This window comes from Spermophilus citellus (genome assembly GCF_964194105.1).
Source record: "Spermophilus citellus genome assembly, chromosome: 4".
Taxonomy (NCBI): domain Eukaryota; kingdom Metazoa; phylum Chordata; class Mammalia; order Rodentia; family Sciuridae; genus Spermophilus; species Spermophilus citellus.
Window position 1 is genome coordinate 121,695,888 of NC_138185.1, and position 20,828 is coordinate 121,716,715.

The following is a 20,828-nucleotide window of genomic DNA, read 5'->3' on the forward strand; positions in this document are numbered from 1 at the left end:
TATGAAAAATATGCTTAGAGGCATTTTCCACAAATGCATTATTATTTAGACCTGTATAACTAGCTTTTTCTGAGTTTTGGTACTCATGTATAATGTGAATTTAAAACAATTATTGTGTATATTTATTGTGTGTATTGTATAGACATAGCACAATGTTATGGGATAAACATAATAGTTATTATCGTAAAGCAAATTAATATGTTCATCATCTTACATAGTTATTCCCCTTTTTGTATAATACAAAATTTTAACTTTGTTAAACAGGGAATTGTCAAGGGAGAAGAAAGGTATAAAATGTGAATGTAAATTTGGAATTTTGGCTTAGAATTTAATTCAGGTCCTATCTGACTTTATTATAAAAATTCACTTGAAATTATGTTTTTAGATGACACATATTTGAGTGTTTGAATTCAATAGTAGAGATAATTGTTTAAAAAAATACTGTCTACTATTTTGGGCCAGGGCTGGGGATGTAGCTCGGTAGTACCCCTGAGTTCAGTCCCCGATAGTTCAATCCCCGGTACTCTTTCAAAAAAGGTGAAGAAATTTCTTGAATAAATAATAGATCATGTATGTAGAAAATATTGTACAATCAAAAGTGATTCTAACGATCAATTTTTAAAGATACTGACATAATATTTGAAGTTATGTTTGAGGTACAGGTTTATAATTTGATATATGTAATGATCAAATTAAAGTACTTATTAGCTTTTCCATCTCTTCAGATATTATCATTTCTGGGTTTTGGGGACCCTCAGGCTCATCTCTGTAGTTATTTTGAAATGTATAATATTTGTTGTAGACTTTCATTGCTCTACCATGCCATATAACACTTGAACTACTTCCCTCTCCTCTGTGTTTTGGTACCCAATTAGCTACCCTCTCACACTCCTCTTCCCTTCCTAGCCTCTAGTGGCCTCTGTTTGTAATGGCATTGGAAATACCTTTGGTGTTATATATGACACATACTATGAAGAAATTGTTTAGTATATGTATTCTTAACTATAATGTTATAGTAGGGAAGCATGCTGATGATCAGAAATGACTGTTTTTGACATATAGACGCCTCAAGAAGAACATGCTGCTAATGGTCCAGAACTCCTGAGGAAAAAACGTACAACTTCAGCTGAAAGAAATACTTGTCAGCTTTATATTCAAACTGATCATCTTTTCTTTAAATATTATGGAACACGAGAAGCTGTGATTGCCCAGGTATTTATTATTATGTACTATCTTAGGATTTCTCTTTTTTTTAAAAATTATAGCTGTATTTCCTTTTAGAAACTAAAGTTAATGAGTATATATCTTTTTTTGGGGAAAAAAAAAGAGTATGTATTTTCATTGTGATGTGATGAAATATGTAAGATAAAAGCAGAGATAATTGAAAGCCCAGTGAGGATATTTTACAGTCATTTGGGAGGGAGAGATATAAGATTTCCTAAAGGAGATAATGACCCTGAAGCTTTGGTGTTTTTTTCTTTCCCCCTCCAGTTGGAGGTGGGGTACTATTAAGGATTAAATCTAAAGCCAGCCTCCTTTATGTTAGATAAACATAAAGCTTACCTTTAAAAACAGAGTTCAGTTTTCATTTGTGGTCTTAAAGGAGAAAAAGGAGAGAAATTTCTTGCCCAGTTTAATGGTGCATGCCTGTAATCCCAGTGGCTCGGTAGGATGAGACAGGAGAATCATGAGTTCAAAGCCGGCTTCAGCAAAAGTGAGGTGCTAAGCTACTCAATAAGACCCTGTCTCTACATAAAATACAAAATAGGGCTGGGGATGTGGCTTGTGGTTGAGTACCCCTGAGTTCAATTCCTGGTAAACCCCCCACCCATCAAAAAGTATATATATATAATTTCTCTCTATATTCTCATTGTACTTAGCATTATTTAAATCAAATTATTATTTGCACTTGTGTCTTCTCAGACCTTCTCAGTGTGAAAGTATAAATTTTTTGAGGGTATCTATCAAAATGTTCTTCATGTTGAAGGTATCCAGTGAGAGTCTGAACATGTTTTTGACTCAAAGAGTTTGAGACTGACAGTATGGAGCTACCACTAATGTAAATGATGAATTCATTATGGTGATAGAATTGAGCTTAATTTTAGACATGTGTTAAAGCCAGGTAATATTCCCTTAGAATATTGAAAATGTGGTACTGGAGCTTGGAGAATGTTAACCTTGAGCTTTCTGCATGGAATTGAAGAGTACAAAAGATACAGTTGAAATGTGAGGAAAGTGAAATTGAAGAAGTAGGGGATATAGTGAATAGGATGAGAAAGAAAAATTAGTAAGGAAAAACACAAAAAGGAGTTAGGAGATTAAGTAGAATTAGACAAGCAACAAACAACACCTTCAAAGCAAGATGTATAGCTAATTGTATCATTGTCAAGAAATCAAAAAGAGAATGATTTCAAAAGTTGGTTTTTAGTTGCTAGAAGATTACTGATGAATTGTGAGTTGGCAGAGACACTGAGTTTCAAGAAATGTAAAAAATTAAAGAAAAATATGGTGGCTTAGAAATGAGATGGAATTTGGGGGGTTAAGGGGAATATGTAACACACAAGTTAGTTGGTAGTAAGAGGAAAATTATTCAGTGTGGAAATAATATAAAAGAAAGGCATTGATGTTCTTAAATATGTACAATGCCTTTGAAGAAAAATAGTGTTCTTGAATGTCCAGTAAGAATTGAGATCAAGAATAAAGAAAAATTACCCTTTAAGAAAGAGTTACTCTGAAGAATGTAGAGGTGGATAAAAATAGGGAAGTTTAAAGGTAAAGACAAGGGGAAGTCAAGTGAACCACGAGCATTTCTCTTGAGAAATATTTGAACCACCATTGTTGGGAATGGAGTAGAAATAATGAAAATTGACTATAGCATTGATTGGTAGGCAGCTGCAATTAGCATGAATTTATAATGGGTCCTATCAGCACTGTTATACCTTTTATTAGCAATGTTGGGCAGTTGGGGCCACTTTTGAAATTTTTATTATGAGTGCTTTTCCTTGATCATCTTGTATTATGTTTCTTCAAAAATAATTTTGACAGCTTGGGATGTGGCTTAGAGGTAGAGCATCTGCCGGGCATGGGGCCCTGGATTCCATCCCTGGCACCATACACACACACAGACACACACCCACACAGACACACACACACAAACACACACACACACAGACACACAGACACACACACACAGTATATATGTGTTGCCACATAAAATGGTAGCAAGATTGCTTTTTGTAAATGAAGTTGGGAAGATTGTATACAGAGTGGTGTGTGTGTGTGTGTGTATGTATATATGTGTATATGTATATAGAAGATAGAGTTGAGTTGGGAGTCAACTAGATAAACAGAAGCCTTTTGTGTCCTGTTGCTGTGTTTATCTCTTTTAGAATTTAGTAAAATCTGACTGTCTTTTTTTTAAATTTATTTTTTAGTTGTAGATGGATACTATATGCATATATACACACACACACGCACATACACACACACACATACATACATATAATTTTTTTTTTTTGTGATGCTGAGGATCGAACCCAGTGCCTCATGCATGCTAGGCGAGCGCTTTACCTCTGAGCCATAACCCCAGCCCTGTGACTGTGTCTTTTTTATTTTCATATTATCTTCTTCTTCCACTCCCAAGAAAAACCTTTCCTGTTTTGCTCACCAGTATGTCTGCAGGGCCTAAAACAGTTTTAGTATATGGAAAGTGGTTAACAAAGCTTAAAGAACATGCATTAGTCCAGCAATAGAAGGACTAAAGGCTGGGAATACTGAGTGTTCTGATTATTTTCAGGGAAGTTATTACAGAAAATATTTGAGCTGAGTCTTAAGGATAAATAAAGATATTCTAGGCATGAAAAAAATAGGCATATGACATTGAATGATGGGCATATGAAACAGTTTTTATATGACTTAAAGCAAGAATAATGCCTTTCTTTTGGCTACAAAAGAGTCTAGAAAGACACAGTCTCTTTCCTCTCAGCCCTAGCTCACTAACCTTTTTCTTTCTTCTCTCAGCCCTGGCTCACTAATCTTTATTTTTCTACTGTTCAATATATAATATAAACATTAAAATTTAAATGCTTTTGAATATAAGTAATGCTTGATTTTTGAAATGGAAATTAATAATTTTCTTAATATTTCATCATTGCTTCTAAAATGTTTTTTTTTTTTTTTCTTTTTTAACTGATAGATATCCAGTCATGTTAAAGCGATTGATACAATTTACCAGACCACAGACTTCTCTGGGATCCGTAACATCAGTTTCATGGTGAAACGCATAAGAGTAAGGAACTTCAATAATTGAAGACATTAAAAAAGTGGAACAAAAAGGACTTTGTTTATAAAATGAAAAATGCTTGCTTTTTTCTTCATCTTTATGCATTAAATAATTTATATCTACTGATGCCGTTTATCTGTACTCTTGTCCTTTATACACAGTGGGATACTTGGGTTTATCATTTAAGAGTTAAATCCGTAGAAATAAAGCTGTACAGTTTTTTATTGGATTAATTTACAGTTAAGAAAGCCCTAACCTCTCAGTAACTTACAGGTACAGTACTTGACTTTAATCCTGTTATGTCATTTCCTAGTTTCTTAAGATTTGCCTTGTGCAGTGTTTTTCATAGTGTGTCCCATTTGGTGTTCCAGGAGAAAGGGAAAATAGAATGTTTAAATAAAATTGGAACTTGGAAAAACACTTAATGTTATAATCTTGAAAATTCACAGTTTACATGAACTTGTGTCAAGTTTTGAGCAGTCTTTAGGGAAGGAAAACCATATTTATCTAAATTAATTTGAGCATGGAAACTTTAAATTAATATCACCTGGATCTCCAAAAAAAACACTAGAAAACACATGTTAAGAAATGGTCATCCAAAGCCATAGGGCCATAGATTATTACTTCTGCTGTTATAAATTATAAACAAATATTAAATTACTGACAAAATCGGGCTGTTTCAAAAATTTTATAAATATATGTACATAGCTTGTAAGGATCTGAATTTATAAACTAGATCTACATTCTGACTGTTTTCTTTTTTTTTAAGTCAGCCTCTTACAAAAGTATTTGCCCCAGGGTTTCTTTATATTTTTGCTTTCCTATTTCTCTTAAAACATGGTTGACTAGATTAAAAAAATGTATATATTATAAAAATTTTAGCACATATACATGATATATTTAATAATAGTTGTAGATGGCTCTTACTTTTAAGGGTAGTATATAATCGTTAAATTGCATTATATTAAGGTGGAAATACAGTTTGTAGATTTACATTATAAAAATATTCATAATCATTGCTTTCATATATTCTGAGGGAAATAAAATCTTTAAATGAGAAAGTAAAAGTGATAAGTGGTTTAGTATTGCTGTTTAATAGACAGCAGTAAAATGTAAAGCAGCGGCAAGAACACTTGTGAAGTATATATATATATCCGTTTTTTGGTGAAGTATATATATTTGGTAAAGTATATATATCTATTTTTTGAGTAAAGTGATTTTATGAAGAAATAGATGTTTAGAGATAAATTATGTGGCAGTTGGTTGTTTTCTAACCTTAATTGAGATGAAAACTTGAGTTTAAATCTCATCTGATGAAGACTGTATATAACTCATTAAATAATTTAAAATTTATATTCTGTCAGTAAATATTTAAATTTTGATTATCTGTCTTTAATATAGGTAACTAAAATTCAAATGCAAATTTTACTTGTAGCCAGTGTTATAGAAGTGTCAGGGAATTTCATAGTTATTTCTATATTTAGTAGGAGAAGGCCACATATATCATGGCTTTAAGCATGGTTATTTATAATATATTGTTGCTTTATTTGAATTGTTTTGTAGTAAATGACTTATAACTGAATAGTTTTGGTTAATTGTTAATGGATAAATCGAATGTTTTGAATGAAATCCATCCTTAGGCTATTGCCCTCAGTAGTGTTTTTATCATCCTGCTTCTGAACCTCTTGTTTTTACTGGAGCATATGCATCATGAAAAGACCTATAGTTCTTGTTGTATCCATCATACCATCCCCTCACTACCAATTTTTTAAAACAGACTGAGGTTTCCCTTCTAGAAAAACATTTACTTTCATATATACTTATTTTAAATTAATTTTATTCCATTTTAAACATGTACCCTTTTAAAATCAATTCTTTAAACCTTCCCCTCACTGGGTATTGAGTTGAACCCAGGGTCTCTCTACTACTGAGCTACATCCCCAGCCCTTTTTATTTTTTTCTTTTGAGACAGGGTCTCACCAGGTTGCCCAGGCAGCTTTGTGATCCTCCTTCCTCAGCCTCACAAGTACTTGGAATTCTGAGTATATATACTACCATTCCCACCCAGTTCTATTTTGTATGTAATTTCTGGCTCACCTGGAGAAAGTCACCTGGTGACTGTTCTCACCAGAGAAGAGTCAGGGGTCTTTTAAAGGAGGCAGGGGTTAATAAATTAAAGCTTTTATTTTGTAGAAGTTTAGTATTAGAACAGATTATTCTTCAGATTGTGAAAGAGGTACGTGCACCAGGAATATAGTAGCTAAGTTTGAAAAGAAAAATTTGTAGGAACTTAGCTTGAAATAGTAAGAGAAACAAATTTAAAAGCAGAAAGAAAACAAAATTCTCTCATATTCAGGGAAACAAAAATGAACTTTTGGTTAGGTGGGCTTAACTCCTGTGACTCTAGTTAAGGAGAACCAAAAAAAATGATTCACCTGCTGTACTGGCAGTCTTGGGTTTAATATCACTTTTGTGTTTAATTAGCAAACATATAGGGTTTTATTATACTTGTCACTATGTAGGAGAGTAACACTAAATGAGACTTGTTTAGATTATTGAATTTGAGAAATCCTACTTTTATTCCAATTTTGGAAGCAAATGTGTTCTATTCAAATGCTCAGTGTTCAGGAATCTGGTGACTACTTGCTCAGAAATTTAACATCTTCAATTTAATTCTCCTACTTTGCTTTATTTGGTTCTCTCTTTCATTTTTATTTTTTTCTCATTTATTTTTTTATTTGACTTCTATGATCAGATAAGGGATCTGGGTTGGGGAAACATTCCTAGTAGCCTTAATTAAGTACTGATTACCCTTAGACTCTGAGTATATTGTCCATGTGAGTATGGAAGGAGAGAAACAATCAACATTTATTGTGTTATTTAAGTTATTATTTTGGATTTTAGATCAATACAACCGCTGATGAAAAGGACTCTACAAATCCTTTCCGTTTTCCAAATATTGGTGTAGAGAAGTTTCTGGAATTGAATTCTGAGCAGAATCATGATGACTACTGTTTAGCCTATGTCTTCACAGACCGAGATTTTGATGATGGTGTTCTTGGTCTAGCTTGGGTTGGAGCACCTTCAGGTAGGTTATCTAATTATTTCATAACTTAATACTTGAAACACAGAGTGATTTTCAGAGAAGACTGAATTTTACAAAATGTCAGAGAAAGTGATGTCTATACAATATCTTAATTTATGCTGCTCAAGGTTAGGCAAGATTGATGAATATGATGTAAACAGCAAAATAGATGAAGTGCTTTATCATTTTTAAGTGATCGTAAGGAAATGTCCTGACATTTGGTATATTCAGTGGATGAAATAATTTTAGGGGAAATTTTTTTTCCACAGAAGTTAAATTTCCTTTTTCCTTTAAAGAGATAAGCTATAATATTTCAGTATCACTTTGGGTAATTGTTATGACAATAGGATTAGCAATGGACTAGGGGCTAGGAGTCTGAGGTTTTATCTGCTCTCTTCAAAAATTTAAGTAAAACACTTGGCTTCAACTTGTTTAATTTACATATAATTTCTTCTCTTTACTCTTCTTTTAGACCTCATTTTTCTCCCTGTTAGTTTTAGCATGCTTGCTGTTATCTTATTCTTTCTAGATAACGCTTCATAGCTGATTATTCAGTTTGTAATAAATTATTGACCTAGTCTTTCATTTTTATTTGGCCTAATTTAAAAAAAATATATGACAGTAGAATGCATTTAGAAACATTGTACACAAATAGAGCATAACTTCTCATTCCTCTGGGAGTACAATGTGCAGAATCACTCCAGTAGTGTAATTGTACATGTATATAGGGTAGTAATGTCTATGTCTCATTCTACCTTCCTTCCCATCCCCACAGCCCCACCCCTCCTCTCACTCCTCTCTACACAAACCCAAGTTCCTTCATTCTTTCTATCCCTCCACCCCACTATGGATCAGCATCCACTTACAGAGAAAGCATTTGGCTTTTGGTTTTTTGATATTGGCTTATTTCACTTAGCATGATATTTTCTAGCTTCATCCATTTACCTGCAAATGCCATAATTTCATTCTTCTTTAAGGATGAGTAATATTCCATTGCGTTTATCCATTCATCTGTTGAAGGGCTTCTAGGTTGGGTCCATAGTTTAGCTATTGTGAATTGAGCTTCTGTAAACATTGACGTGGCTGTGTCACTCTATGTAGTATGCGATTTTTAAGTCCTTTAGGTATAAACCGAGGAGTGGGATAGCTGGGTCAAATGGTGGTTCCATTCCAAGTTTTCTGAGGAATCTCCTTAGTGCTTTCTAGAGTGATTGCACCAGTTTGCAGTCTCACCAACAATGTATGAGTATACCTTTTCCCTCACATCCTCTCCAACACTTATTATTGCTTGTATTCTTTTTTTTTTTAAAGAGAGAATGAGAGAGGAGAGAGAGGAGAGAGAGAGAGAGAATTTTTAATATTTATTTTTTAGTTCTCGGCGGACACAACATCTTTGTTGGTATGTGGTGCTGAGGATCGAACCCAGGCCGCACGCATGCCAGGCGAGCGCGCTACCCCAGCCCTGCTTGTATTCATGATAATTGCCATTCTGATTAAAGTGAGATGAAATCTTAAGAGTACTGATGAACATGTTTTCGTATGTTTGTTGATTGACTGTATTTTTTCTTCTGTGAAGTGACTGTTCAGTTCCTTAGCCCATTTATTGATTGAGTTATTATTTTTTTTTTAGTGTTAAGTTTTTTAAGTTCTTTACATATTCTGGAGATTAGTGCTCTATCTGAGTTGCGTGTGGTAAAGGTTTTTTTCCTATTCTATGGGTGCTCTCGTCACGTTATTGATTGTTTCCTTTGCTGAAAAGAAGCCTTTTAGTTTGAATCCATCCTATTTATTGATTCTTTATTTTACTTCTTGTTCTTTAGGAGTCTTGCTAAGGAAGTCAGGTCCTAAGCCAACATGATGAACAAACATTTCTTCTATTAGGCACAGGGTCTCTGTTCTATTGTCTAAGTCTTTAATCTACTTTGAGTTGATTTTTGTGCAGGGCGAGAGACAGAGGTTTAATTTCATTTTGCTACATGTGGATTTCCATTTTTCCCAGCACCATTTGATGAAGAGGCTATCTTTTCTCTGATGTATGTTTTTGGTGCTTTTGTTTAGTGTGTATTTATGTGGGTTTGTCTGTGTGTCTTCTATTTTTCTACATGTTTATTTTGGTACCCATACCATGCCATTTTTTTGTTACTATTGCTTTGTAGTATAGTTTAAGGTTTGGTATTGTGATGCCTCCTCTTTCACTATTTTTGCTGAGGATTGCTTTGGCTATTCTGGGTCTCTTATTTTTCTATTAGTTGGCCTAATTTTTTTTAACATCCTTATTCTATTGTATAATTTGGCTTAATTTCATTTAGTTCTACAGATAGTTCGTTATTCAAAAATATGGTGGTAGAATGGATTTTATTGTTTTATTGGCATGTTAGTTCTTACAGAGTAGTTACTCAGAGATTATGAACTTCAGTTCTCTTAACTGATTTATTTGAGCTAGGAAAAACATTGAGTGTTAAAACATTTGAATAGTAAGTTTTTTGTGTTTGAATCTGTTTTTTTATAGTTTTTCTCATTTTCTGTATTTGTAGTTTTCTTTTGTGGTACTAAGAATCAAACCCCAGGGTCTTGTGCATGCTGGGCATGCTGCTATATATTTTTAAATTTTTTTCCTTTTCTTTTTGGTGCATTATAATTGTGTATAATGGTAGGCTTTATTGTTACGTATTTGTACATGCACACAATATAACAGTATAATTTGGTCATTATCATTTCCCAGTATTTCTCCCTTTTTCTCGCCTCCTTAGTCCCTTTCCTCTACTGTGCTGATCTCTCTGAGATTTTCATGAGAGATCCTCCCCTAGTTTCTTTTCCTTTCTTTTCTCCTTTCTGGCTTCTACCTATGAAAGAAAACATGTGACCCTTGACATTCTAAGTTTGCCTTATTTTTCTTAAACACAGTGGTCTCAAGTTCCATCCATTTTCTTACAGTGACATAATTTCATTCTTTTTTATAGCTGAATAAAACTCCATTCTCTGTGTGTGTGTGTGTGTGTATCTATCTATCTATCTATCTATCTATATATATATGTATATGCACATATATACATATATACGTATATATATTACATTTCTTTATCCATTCATCCATTGATGGGCACCTACACTGGATTCCATAGTTGGGCTATTGTGAATTGTGCTGCTATAAACATGGGTACGCACGAACCTTATAGTATGATGACTTATTGATTCTTTAGGATAAATACTGAGGATTGGTATAGCTGGTTTATATTGTGGTTCCATGCCTAGCCTTTTGAGGAACTGCCATACTGATTTCCATGGTGGTTATACTAATGTACAATCCCATCAACAGTGTAAAAGTGTTCTTTTTTTTTTTTTTCATTATCTTTTCCAGCCTTTATTATTGTTTGCATTTTTAATAACATTCTGACTGGAGTGAGATTTAAATCTCCTTGTGGTTTTGATTTGTATTTCCCTGATTGCTACTGAATATTTTTTCATATATTTGTTGACCATTTGTATTTCTTCTTTTGAGAAATGTCATTTTAGTTCATTTGCCAATTTATTAATTTTTTTGTTGTTAAGTTTTTTGTCTGTATATATTCTGGATATTAATCTTTTTGTTTTTGTTGTTTTTTTACTGAATATTGAACGCAGAGGTTCTTAACCATTGAACCACATCCCCAGCCCTTTCCATTGTTTATTTTGAGACAGGGTTTCACTAAGTTGCTTAGGGCCTTAATAAGTTGCTGAGGATGGCTTTGAACTTGTGATCCTACTGCTTAGTCTCCTGAATCACTGGAATTACAGGTGTGTGCCACTGCACCCAGCTTTAATATTATGTCAGAAGAGTAGCTAGAAAGATTTTCTCCTCTTCTGTAGGTTCTCTCTTCAATTTTGAATTGTTTCATTCGCTGTATAGAAGCTTTTAAATTTGATACCATCTCATTTATTAACTGTTGGCATTATTTCCTGAGCCTATAAGGGTCCTATTAAAAAAGTCATTGCTTGTACCTATCTGTTGGAGAGTGACCTTACAGTTTCTTCAAGGAGTTGCATAGTTCCTGATCTAATTCCTAGGTCTTTGATCCATTTTGAGTTGACTTTAGTGCAGGAGAAGAGATAGGGTCTAGTCTCATTCTTCTACGTTTTCCCTGCCCTATTTGTTAAAAAGGCTCTTTTCTCCAGTGTATGTTTTTGGCATCTTTGTTAAGGATCAGATGACTGTATTGGTGTGGAGTTTTCTCTGTGTCTTTTATTCTATTCATTGTTCTATCTATGTGTATGTTTTTATGACAGTACTAAGTGTGAGTGTGGTGTTTGTTTTAAATCATAGTTTCGTAGTATAATTTGAAACCAGGTATTGCTTTTTTGAATTACTTTGTTCTGGGTCTTCTTTTCTTCCAAATGAATTGTAAGACTTTTTTTTTTTTTTTAATAGTTCTATGAAGAATGTCATTGGTGTTTTGATGGGGATTGCACTTAATCTGTATATTGCTCTTTGCAGTATGGCCATTTTAACAATATTAATTCTGCCTACCTGGGTACCTGGGAAGTCTTTCCATCTTCTTGTGTCTTTCAGTTTATCTCTTTAGTACTACATAGTTTTTATTGTAGAGATTTTTATTTCCTTGGTTAGATTGATTCCTCAGTTTTTTTTTAAGCCCATTGTGAATGGGATTGTTTTCCTGATTTATTTCTCAGCAAATTAATTATTTATGTATAGGAAAGTTATTGATTTTTGAATGTTGATTTTGTAACCTGCTACTTTGCTGAATTGGTTTATTATTATCTTCTGGTGGAGTTTTAATATGAGATCATATTGTCTGTAAACAGTGATAATTTGACTTCTTCCTTTTTTATCCCATTTATTTCCTTCTGTTGCTTAATTGCTCTGGCTAGAATTTCTAGTATTATCTTGAATAGGAGTGGTGAGAATGGACATCCTTGTCTTGTTCCAGATTTTAAAGGAAATGCTTTTATTTTTTTTTCCCATTTGCTGTGATGTTGGCTTAGGGTTTGTCATATATTGTCTTTAAGATGTTGAAATTAAGTCCTTCTATCCCTTATTTTTTTAGTGTTATTTAATCATCAATGGTTGTTGAATTTTTTTAGACTTTTTCTGTTGCAATGAGTAAGTAATTTTTGTGCTTAATTCTGTTTCTATGTTAAATTATATTTGTTGATTTATCCATAAGTTAAACGATACTTGCAACCTTGGAATAAAACCCGCTTGGTCATGATGTACAATCTTCTTAATATGTTATTGAGTACAGTTTGCTAATATTTTACTAAGGATTTTTGCATCTAAGTTCATCAGGGATATTGGTCTGTAGATTTCTTTTGTTGATGTGTTTTTATTTGGCTCTGGTATCGGGGTGATACTGACTTCATAGAATGAATTTGGTGGAACACCTTTCGATGGCATGGACTAATTTGAGGTAACTTGTTACTTCTTCTTTAAAGAATTCAGCTGAAAATCCATCTGTTCCTGGGCTTTTCTTTATTGGAAAGCTTTTTATTACTGCTTTTATCTCATTGCTAGTTCATCTGAGTTTTCTATGTCCTCTTGATTTAATTTTGAAGAAATGTAACCATTTCTTCTGAGATTTCAATTTTTTTTTTTTTTTTTTTTTAGTATAAGTTTTCCAAATTGTCCCTAATGATCCACTGGATTTCTGTGATGTCTGTGGTGATTTTTCCTTTTCATCTCTAATTTTATTAATTGGGATTTTCTCTCTTTTTCTTTTAATTAATTTGGCTAAGGGTTTATCAATTTTGTTTATCTTGGCAAAGAAGAACTGTTTCATTCTCTGTTTTGTATTTTTTTAATACAAATATAGACACAATACCTTTAATTTATGTATTTATTTTTATGTGGTGCTAAGAATTGAACCCAATGCCTCATACATTCTAGGCAAGTACTCTACTATTGAGCTACAACCCTAGCCTGTTTTATATTCTTTACTTATTCTCAATTTTGTTGATTTTGTCTCTGATTTTATTTATTTCCTTCTACTGCTTTTAGGATTGATTTGTTCTTGTTTTTCAAGGGCTTTGAGATGCATCATTAGGTTTTTTATTTGGGATCTTTCGATTTTCTTGTGTAGACATTCATATTTATAAACTTTCTTCTTAGACCCACCTTCACAGTGTCCTAGAGATTCTGGTAGGTTGTATCACTATTCTCATTTGATTCAAAGAATTCAAAAACTTCTCATATGATTTCTTCTATCACCCATTGATCATTCAGTAGTGCATTGTTTAATCTCCATGGTTTTATATAATCTCTATGGTTTTTGGCATTGATTTCTAATTTTATTCTATTATGATTTGAAAAGATAAGGAATTTTTATCTCCCCCACCCCCTTTTTGTATTTGTTAAGAGTTGCTTTGTGGCCTAAAATATGTTCTATTTTGGAGAAGGTTCCATGAGCTTCTGAGAAGAAAGTGTATTCACTTTTTGTTGGATGAAATATTCTATACATGTCTGTTGAGTCAATTTGATTTGGATAACTTATCATTGGTGAGGGAGTTGTGTTGAAATTATCTAGTATTATTGTGCTGGGGTCTATATGAGTCTTTGAGTAGTGTCTGATTTCTGTGATTGAATGCACCCACAGTTGTGGCATAAATGTTTACTATTGTTATATCTTCTTGGATTGTTCCCTTTACCAGTGTGAACTGATCATTTTTGTCTCTTCAGATTAATTTTGGTTTGAAATCTACTGTATCAGATATTCAGAGTAGTACTCCTGCTTGTTTTGGGGTTCTATTTGTATGGTATATCAATTTCCATCTTTTCACTTACAGCCTTTGCGTATAAAGTGAGTCTCTTGAAAATAACATCTAGTTGGGTCTTGTTTTTTAATCACTTCTGCCAGCCTGTCTTTTAATTAGAGTGTTGAGAACATTTCTATTTTGTGTTATTAATTCTTGCCATTTTGATTTATTTATAATATTTAACTTGGTTCTTTTTCTCATTTACTTAGCTGCTCTTCAAATGAGATCTTACTTTTTTTGTGTGAGCTTAGGCGTTTATTTTGTTTTTGATTTCTTCTGTGTGGAGTATTTCTTTCAGAGTTTTTTGTAGTGCTGGCTTAATAATCATGATTTTTTTTTTAGTTTTTGCTTTTCTTGAGAGGTTTTTATTTCTTCTTTGATTCTTAAGGATAGCTTGCTGCATAAAGCAGTCTTGGTTAATAGTTATTTTCTTTCAGGACTTAGAACACATTCTAAACCCTCCTGGCTTTTAGAGTTTGTGCTAAGAAATTGGAAATAATTTTGATCGACTTGCTTCCACATGTGATGATATTTTTCTCTTGACACTTTAAAAAATCTATACTTGTTCTATATGTTAGGCATTTTAATTTTAATGTGTCATGGAGAGGTTCTTTTTTGATCTGGTCTATTTGAAGTTCTTTTTTTTTTTTTTTAAAGAGAGAGTGGGGGGGGAGAGAGAGAGAGAGAGAGAGAGAGAGAGAGAATTTTTGATATTTATTTTTTAGTTCTCGGTGGACACAACATCTTTGTTGGTATGTGGTGCTGAGGATCGAACCCGGGTTGCACGCAAGCCAGGCGAGCGCGCTACCGCTTGAGCCACATCCCCAGCCCCTATTTGAAGTTCTTTATGCAGCCTATATCTGGATATCCATCTCATTCTCAAGGTTTGGAAAACTTTCTGTTCTTATTTCCCTGAAGAGGTTATCCACTCATTCCATTATCCTACATTTCACAACCCTCTTCAATTCCAGTGATTTTCAAATTGGTCTCTTAATGTTGTCCCAGAGTTCTTGCATATTCTGTTCATGATTACTTGTTTTCTTTTCTTTAATACTGTGTGAGTGTTCAAGGCCAGTTACTTTGTCTTCCAGCTCTGAGATTCTGTCTTTAGCATGGTCTACTATATTAGTGAGACTCTCAGCTGAACATTTTATTTGATTTATTGTATCATTTATTTCCAAGATTTCTATTTTGTTCTTTTAAAATTATGCCATCTCCATATTAAATTTTTCATTAATATCCTGTACTGACTTCTTCAGTGCATTCGGTAGTTTTCTGTATTCTCTTGGAATTCATTGATCATTTTTATAATCATTCTTTTGAATTATTTATCTGATATTTTGTCCACTTCAGTATTTTAGGGGTTAGTTGCTGGGGAATTTTGAAAGTTAGAGGCACCATGTTACCTTATTTTTTCTTATTTCTTGTATTTCTGTGTTTTCTATATTTGTTAGGATGACTTTCTCTTCTAATCTTTTGTGTGGCCTTTTTAGGGCACGACCTTCTCTTCCAAGAGTGTCCTTTGAGTGATCTAGATTGAGACCCCTTGTAGGTGTGGTACCCTCTGCCTTTGTGTTAATTTTGTTTTTGCTGTAGGTATGGATGTCCATGAGTGGGACCCGAGGGCCACACCTAGCTGTTTCTACTTGGGGCCATGTCATTAGTTTTTTTTTGGTCTCCTCTATTCTTTATATTAAAATATGGCTGAACTGTGAGTGTTGTTAATTTGCCTGTGGAGCAGGGTGTGCTTTCTTTTGAATCAATTTAGTTCAGCAGTAACATCTCTACACTTTGAACTAGTAGTATCTCTCTATATTGTCAGCAATTCACAGAAAAAGGGGAAACAAATAGAACCAACCAAATGAAATGGTATGCAGCATTGAAGTAAATACCTGGTGGCTAATATGACATCTAGAACACTGATTACAATGAAAACAGGAATAGTGGAGTCAGCAGTTACCACCAGCAAAAACAATAAATAACAGTGAACTAGTTCTAGCATTAAAGACGGGTGTCAACTACGTCATTCATAGTATTAATAACTGCAACAACATGAATGGCGGTGGCAGGAGTTATATAAACCAAACATTTCTAAAAGATTATTAAAAATACCATCAAGAGAAAAGAGAATGTGATAGAAAGGTAGATGAAAGTTTTGAATTTTCAAGTGGAGATAATGCAGGAGAGATGTAGCAAATGATGTTTATAAAGAAGCAGGAGAGGGCTGGGATTGTAGCTCAGTGGTAGAGTGCTCACCTTGTATGTAGAAGGCACTGGGTTCGATCCTCAGCACACATAAAAGTAAAAAAATAAAGGTATTGTTTCTATCTAAAACTAAAAAATGTATTAAAAAAGAAGGAGAGAAAAATAGAAAAAAAATAATGGGAAAGAGAATAATTGAACTTAGCTGTTAGTAGGATAAGAAAGGTAAGAAACAAGAGAAATAAAGAGAAAGCAAAACCAAAATAAACAAGTCAAAAACCCTAACCCTCAAAAGAAAAAGTAAGGAGAAATAACAATTGTTTAAAAATGCTAAAAAAAAAAAAAGAAAGAAATGTGTACATAATGCACAAACCAATCAGCATAGCAAGAACACACACACACACACACAAGATTTTTAATGAAAGATGAAAGAATTATCTCTTCTGAGGTGGTTAAAATAGTTGATACAAATGGATGGTAAGTGCTATGCCCAACTGTTCTCCTTTCTGTTTCTTCTTAGACTATATATTGAAACCCAGAGAGAGAGAGCAAGGGCTGCGGTTGTTAACCCCTTCCTCTCTTTGTGTTGCTCACCATGATGCCTGCTATAGTGATCTAAAACTAAATTTGGTGGAAATAGTTCTCAGCTTCCCTCTTCACCATATAAAGTAGGATGGAATGGGAAGTACTATTGATTGGAGTGTTGTCTGCACAGATGAGATCTATGTACTCCCAGGGTAGAGTTGCTGCAGAGTCCTATGAAGGGAGTTCTGGCTTCTGGGACTTAGGTCTAATCAGGCCTAGGAACCTTGTTCAGTGGTATTTGCTTTGGAAAGAATAGATCAACACACCTCTAGGGCCAGGCAGATCTAATCTTCTAGGAGTCTGGATCTCATTATTCACTGGGCAGGGGAACCAGTCCTCCACACTCTCTGGTGCCCAGTAACAGTCTTCCCAGGCTTAGTCCCTGAGGGTATTCACACTTGCCTCTTCGATTTCTCCACCCTCTTCAGCTGGTCACATGAGCTGCCAGACTCAATGGAAAGTGAGTTGCACTCCCCTTTGTTTTTTGACTTGAATCCCCTGGGTACAGTCTTCTCTCTATCTGTTTCACTGGCATTCTGCTAGGTACACCCTAGGCTACATGTTAGATGCTTGTCCAGACAGTATGGCAATGTTTGCTCTGATCTCCCAGCTCCTGTAGCAGCAAGCTACAGCATGGCCTTCTTAAGATGGCTTCCATTTGATCTCTGCTTGCCAGTTGAGAAATATATAGCACTTATAAACACCGGTCATTCTGCAGCATGTGAATAAGTTAAGTTCAGGTTGCTTTTCTGATCCATAAGTTTTTCCATCCCAAATCAGACTTTTGTGCTTCTCTGTGTTATCCCTCCTCTCTGTGGTGAACGATTGCTACTGATGCTTCAGCAACCAGCTTGGCTCCAGTGTACTCTTTCTTGTTCTTTATTCAATGCACCCAAATTTATGAATCTCTAAGACACTCTGTCTGATATTGAATTTTAGTGTATTCCCTCTTTCACCCACCTAAATGAGAAGCAGTATTCCCACTGCTTGAATCTAGAGTCATGGAGTAACTGCAGCCTTCCTCGGATCTGCCATCTTGAATTTCCTGTAGGTTTCTCTAATCAAGAAAACAGTATTTCCTATTCAACTCCATAAAAAATGAAAATAGTCAGTGGACTGGGCTGACTAGTAGGTTCCCACTTAAAATTATGCAGTGCCTACATATGAAACTAGAATGATTATAATGTCTTAACAAGAACAATAATGTGTTTAGTAGGTAACCTCTTATTTCATTTAGAGACTAATGGTTCCTTTTAAAAAAAAAAGTTATTTAAATAGATAGCCCCTTTTTTCTATTTCATTTGCTGACCCTTTCTAACACAGCTCTTAAGGGACCATTTCTTTGGCTTCTTAAGGTATATTCTGCTCCTGTATTATTCATTTTAATGTTTTCAGGTAACTGAATGAGCAAGTTAGTATTGAATACTTTGGATTAAATTTAAAATATTTTCCTCTTCTCATTTTAATTTACAATTTTTATTTTTATGATGTTTCTGGAATAAATTTTTTTATAATATAAAGCAGTTATTGAGTTTGAGTCATGGTTTAGCTGTGGATGTATATGGTATCTCATCACTAAGGTTCTGGCATACCAAAACTAGTTGCAGTACTTTTAAAAATCTAAACTATTACTTAGAAAATTAGATACACATTTTATTTTTGCCTGTATAATTTGATTTAATCCAACATGTTATTAGTTTTAGTAAATATTAGACTTTGATTTAAGGAATAATCATTAAGATAAAAAGCACTCATTTAAGAACTAAACAAGATATAAATTACAAAGACTATATTTCAGAAGAATACACTCAAATTTATATATTATCTTCCCTTAAATTATCTAGACCTTAAAAATTCAGGAAAGTATTTATTATCAGAATTTTTAAAATGTGCCTATTTATTTTCTTTTTTAAACCATGAAGATTTGCAGCATGGAGTCTTCTGTGCTTCGTTCAAGTTTGACAGTACTATATTGGACAAATTTGCATAATGACAATTCTTCACTAAGGCAGGATAGTAATTTACTATTTATTTTTAAACTATAACACATGGATTATAAGTTTTACATATGGAGTACTATTGAATAATTATGAGTTCCTTGAATGATTTAGTTCTTAGGACTTATCTCCAGAAATAGAAAAGGAATAACTTAAGAAAATAAGCTAAATATTCATAAGTCATTTGGAATTTCTCTCTATTAAGTTTTCTGTATAAAAAAACATAACATAGTAAATTTGGAACATCATAAAGCCTTCTCAACCTTTATATGGCTCAGTCTTTTTTAGTTTACTTTTCTGTGAAGCACAGTTATCATTTTATCTTTCTAAATCATAGTATCAGTAATCCAAATTTATATTAGACTTTTAAAGTGGTTTAGCAAAATGGTAATGACTTTGTATGTGGAAAGTTAATTTTAAGTAAGTTGATGAGTTATCTGAGTATCTAGTCCATTGGAGTTTTTTAAAAAAATCAAATAAGGAAACCATTTATTGATTGTTTGATGGATTGATATGGTGCTAGAGATCAAATCCAGGACCCTGAGCATGCTATGCAAGTACTCTACTATTGAGGAGTATCCTTAGCCTGAAAAAAATGTGAATGTAAACTAAAGAACCTCTTTCTAAAACTCTTTACTAAATAAAGTTAATTAAAAGAAAGTTAGTCTTCTCAGTGTATTGAGTATGAAGTCATGGATTGATCAACCAGTTTCTGATTTTCCTAATTTCATATTTTTTAACTGTGTTTAGATGTGAAAACAATTTGATATTAAATTCTAAGGTATTATTAGTGAACAGATGAATTACAAATTGAATTAATACAGTAGAAGTATGATTTTTCTCTTAAAATTTGAAAGTGTTATCAGGAAGAATTGAAAAATCATAATTCATTTTTAAAAAATTTTAAAAACTGAAAATTCAGAGTTCAGTGAATTCCTGATTAATCAGTTATTAATGTTTTTATTTCTATTTCTTCCCACACTAGGCTTTCTCTCCTTCTTTCTTCATCTCTCTCTCTCTCTCTCTCTCTCTCTCTCTCTCTCTCTCTCTCTCTCTCCTTTCTTCTCTCCTCTCTCCTCTTTTCTTTCTTTTTCACAAATAGAATATATGTTCCATCTCAGGACAGTGAGTCACATACTAAGGTACAATATTAATTTTTTGGGAGGTACTAGGGATTGAGCCCAGGAACACTCTATCACTGAGCTCTTCATACCCTAGTCCTTTTTATTTTGAGATAGGGTCTCACTAAATTGCCCAGGTTGGCCTTGAATTTGGAATCCTTCTGAGTAGCTGGAATTACAGGCATGTCCCCTTGTGCCCAGCCATTGCTATTATTGGTAAAGTGATTTTCTCAGAATCTACTGGAGAATGTTTTGTTCAACTTTCATTTACCTTAAATTAATTTTTTAAAAACTGGGTATTGAACTTTGGGATACTTTACAACAGAACTGCTTCCCCACCCTTTTTTATTTTTTGAGACAGGGTCTAATTTGCTGGGGCTGGCCTTGAACTTGCCCCGCCTCAGCCTGCAGAATCGCTGGGATTATAGGCATTTGGCATCATGCCAGGCTATAAATTTTTCTTCTTCTTCTTCTTTTTAAGTGTTTATTTTTTTAGTCGAACACAATACCTTTATTTTATTTATTTATTTTTATGTGGTGCTGAGGATTGAACCTAAGCGAGTGCTCCACCACTAAACCATAACCCCAGCCCTATAAATTTTCTTTATAAAGATGAAAAGGTATTAGGTTTTGACTCAGTGTAAATACTTACATATTCAGATTTAAAGGAAATATAAATATTGTTTTTGCTAAATTAATGAGAACAAAAATTTGAGGATTTCTGATGCTAAAAAACATTGTATAAGGGTTATGTATACCATTGGTTTGGACATCATAGCAAGTCAGTGCAATGTAATGGGACGGTCCCT

The 20,828-nt window shown here is 33.5% G+C and overlaps 1 protein-coding gene across 1 annotated transcript in view; it reads left to right on the forward strand.

Annotated features, from left to right (window-relative positions):
- ADAM10 (ADAM metallopeptidase domain 10) overlaps positions 1-20,828 on the forward strand; it is a 150,615-nt gene that overhangs the window by 97,615 nt on the left and 32,172 nt on the right. Inside the window, exons 6-8 of the mRNA XM_081289709.1 lie at positions 1,063-1,212; positions 4,196-4,288; positions 7,187-7,370. Of these exons, the coding sequence (XP_081145835.1) occupies positions 1,063-1,212; positions 4,196-4,288; positions 7,187-7,370 (427 nt within the window). The remainder of the gene's footprint in view (positions 1-1,062; positions 1,213-4,195; positions 4,289-7,186; positions 7,371-20,828) is intronic.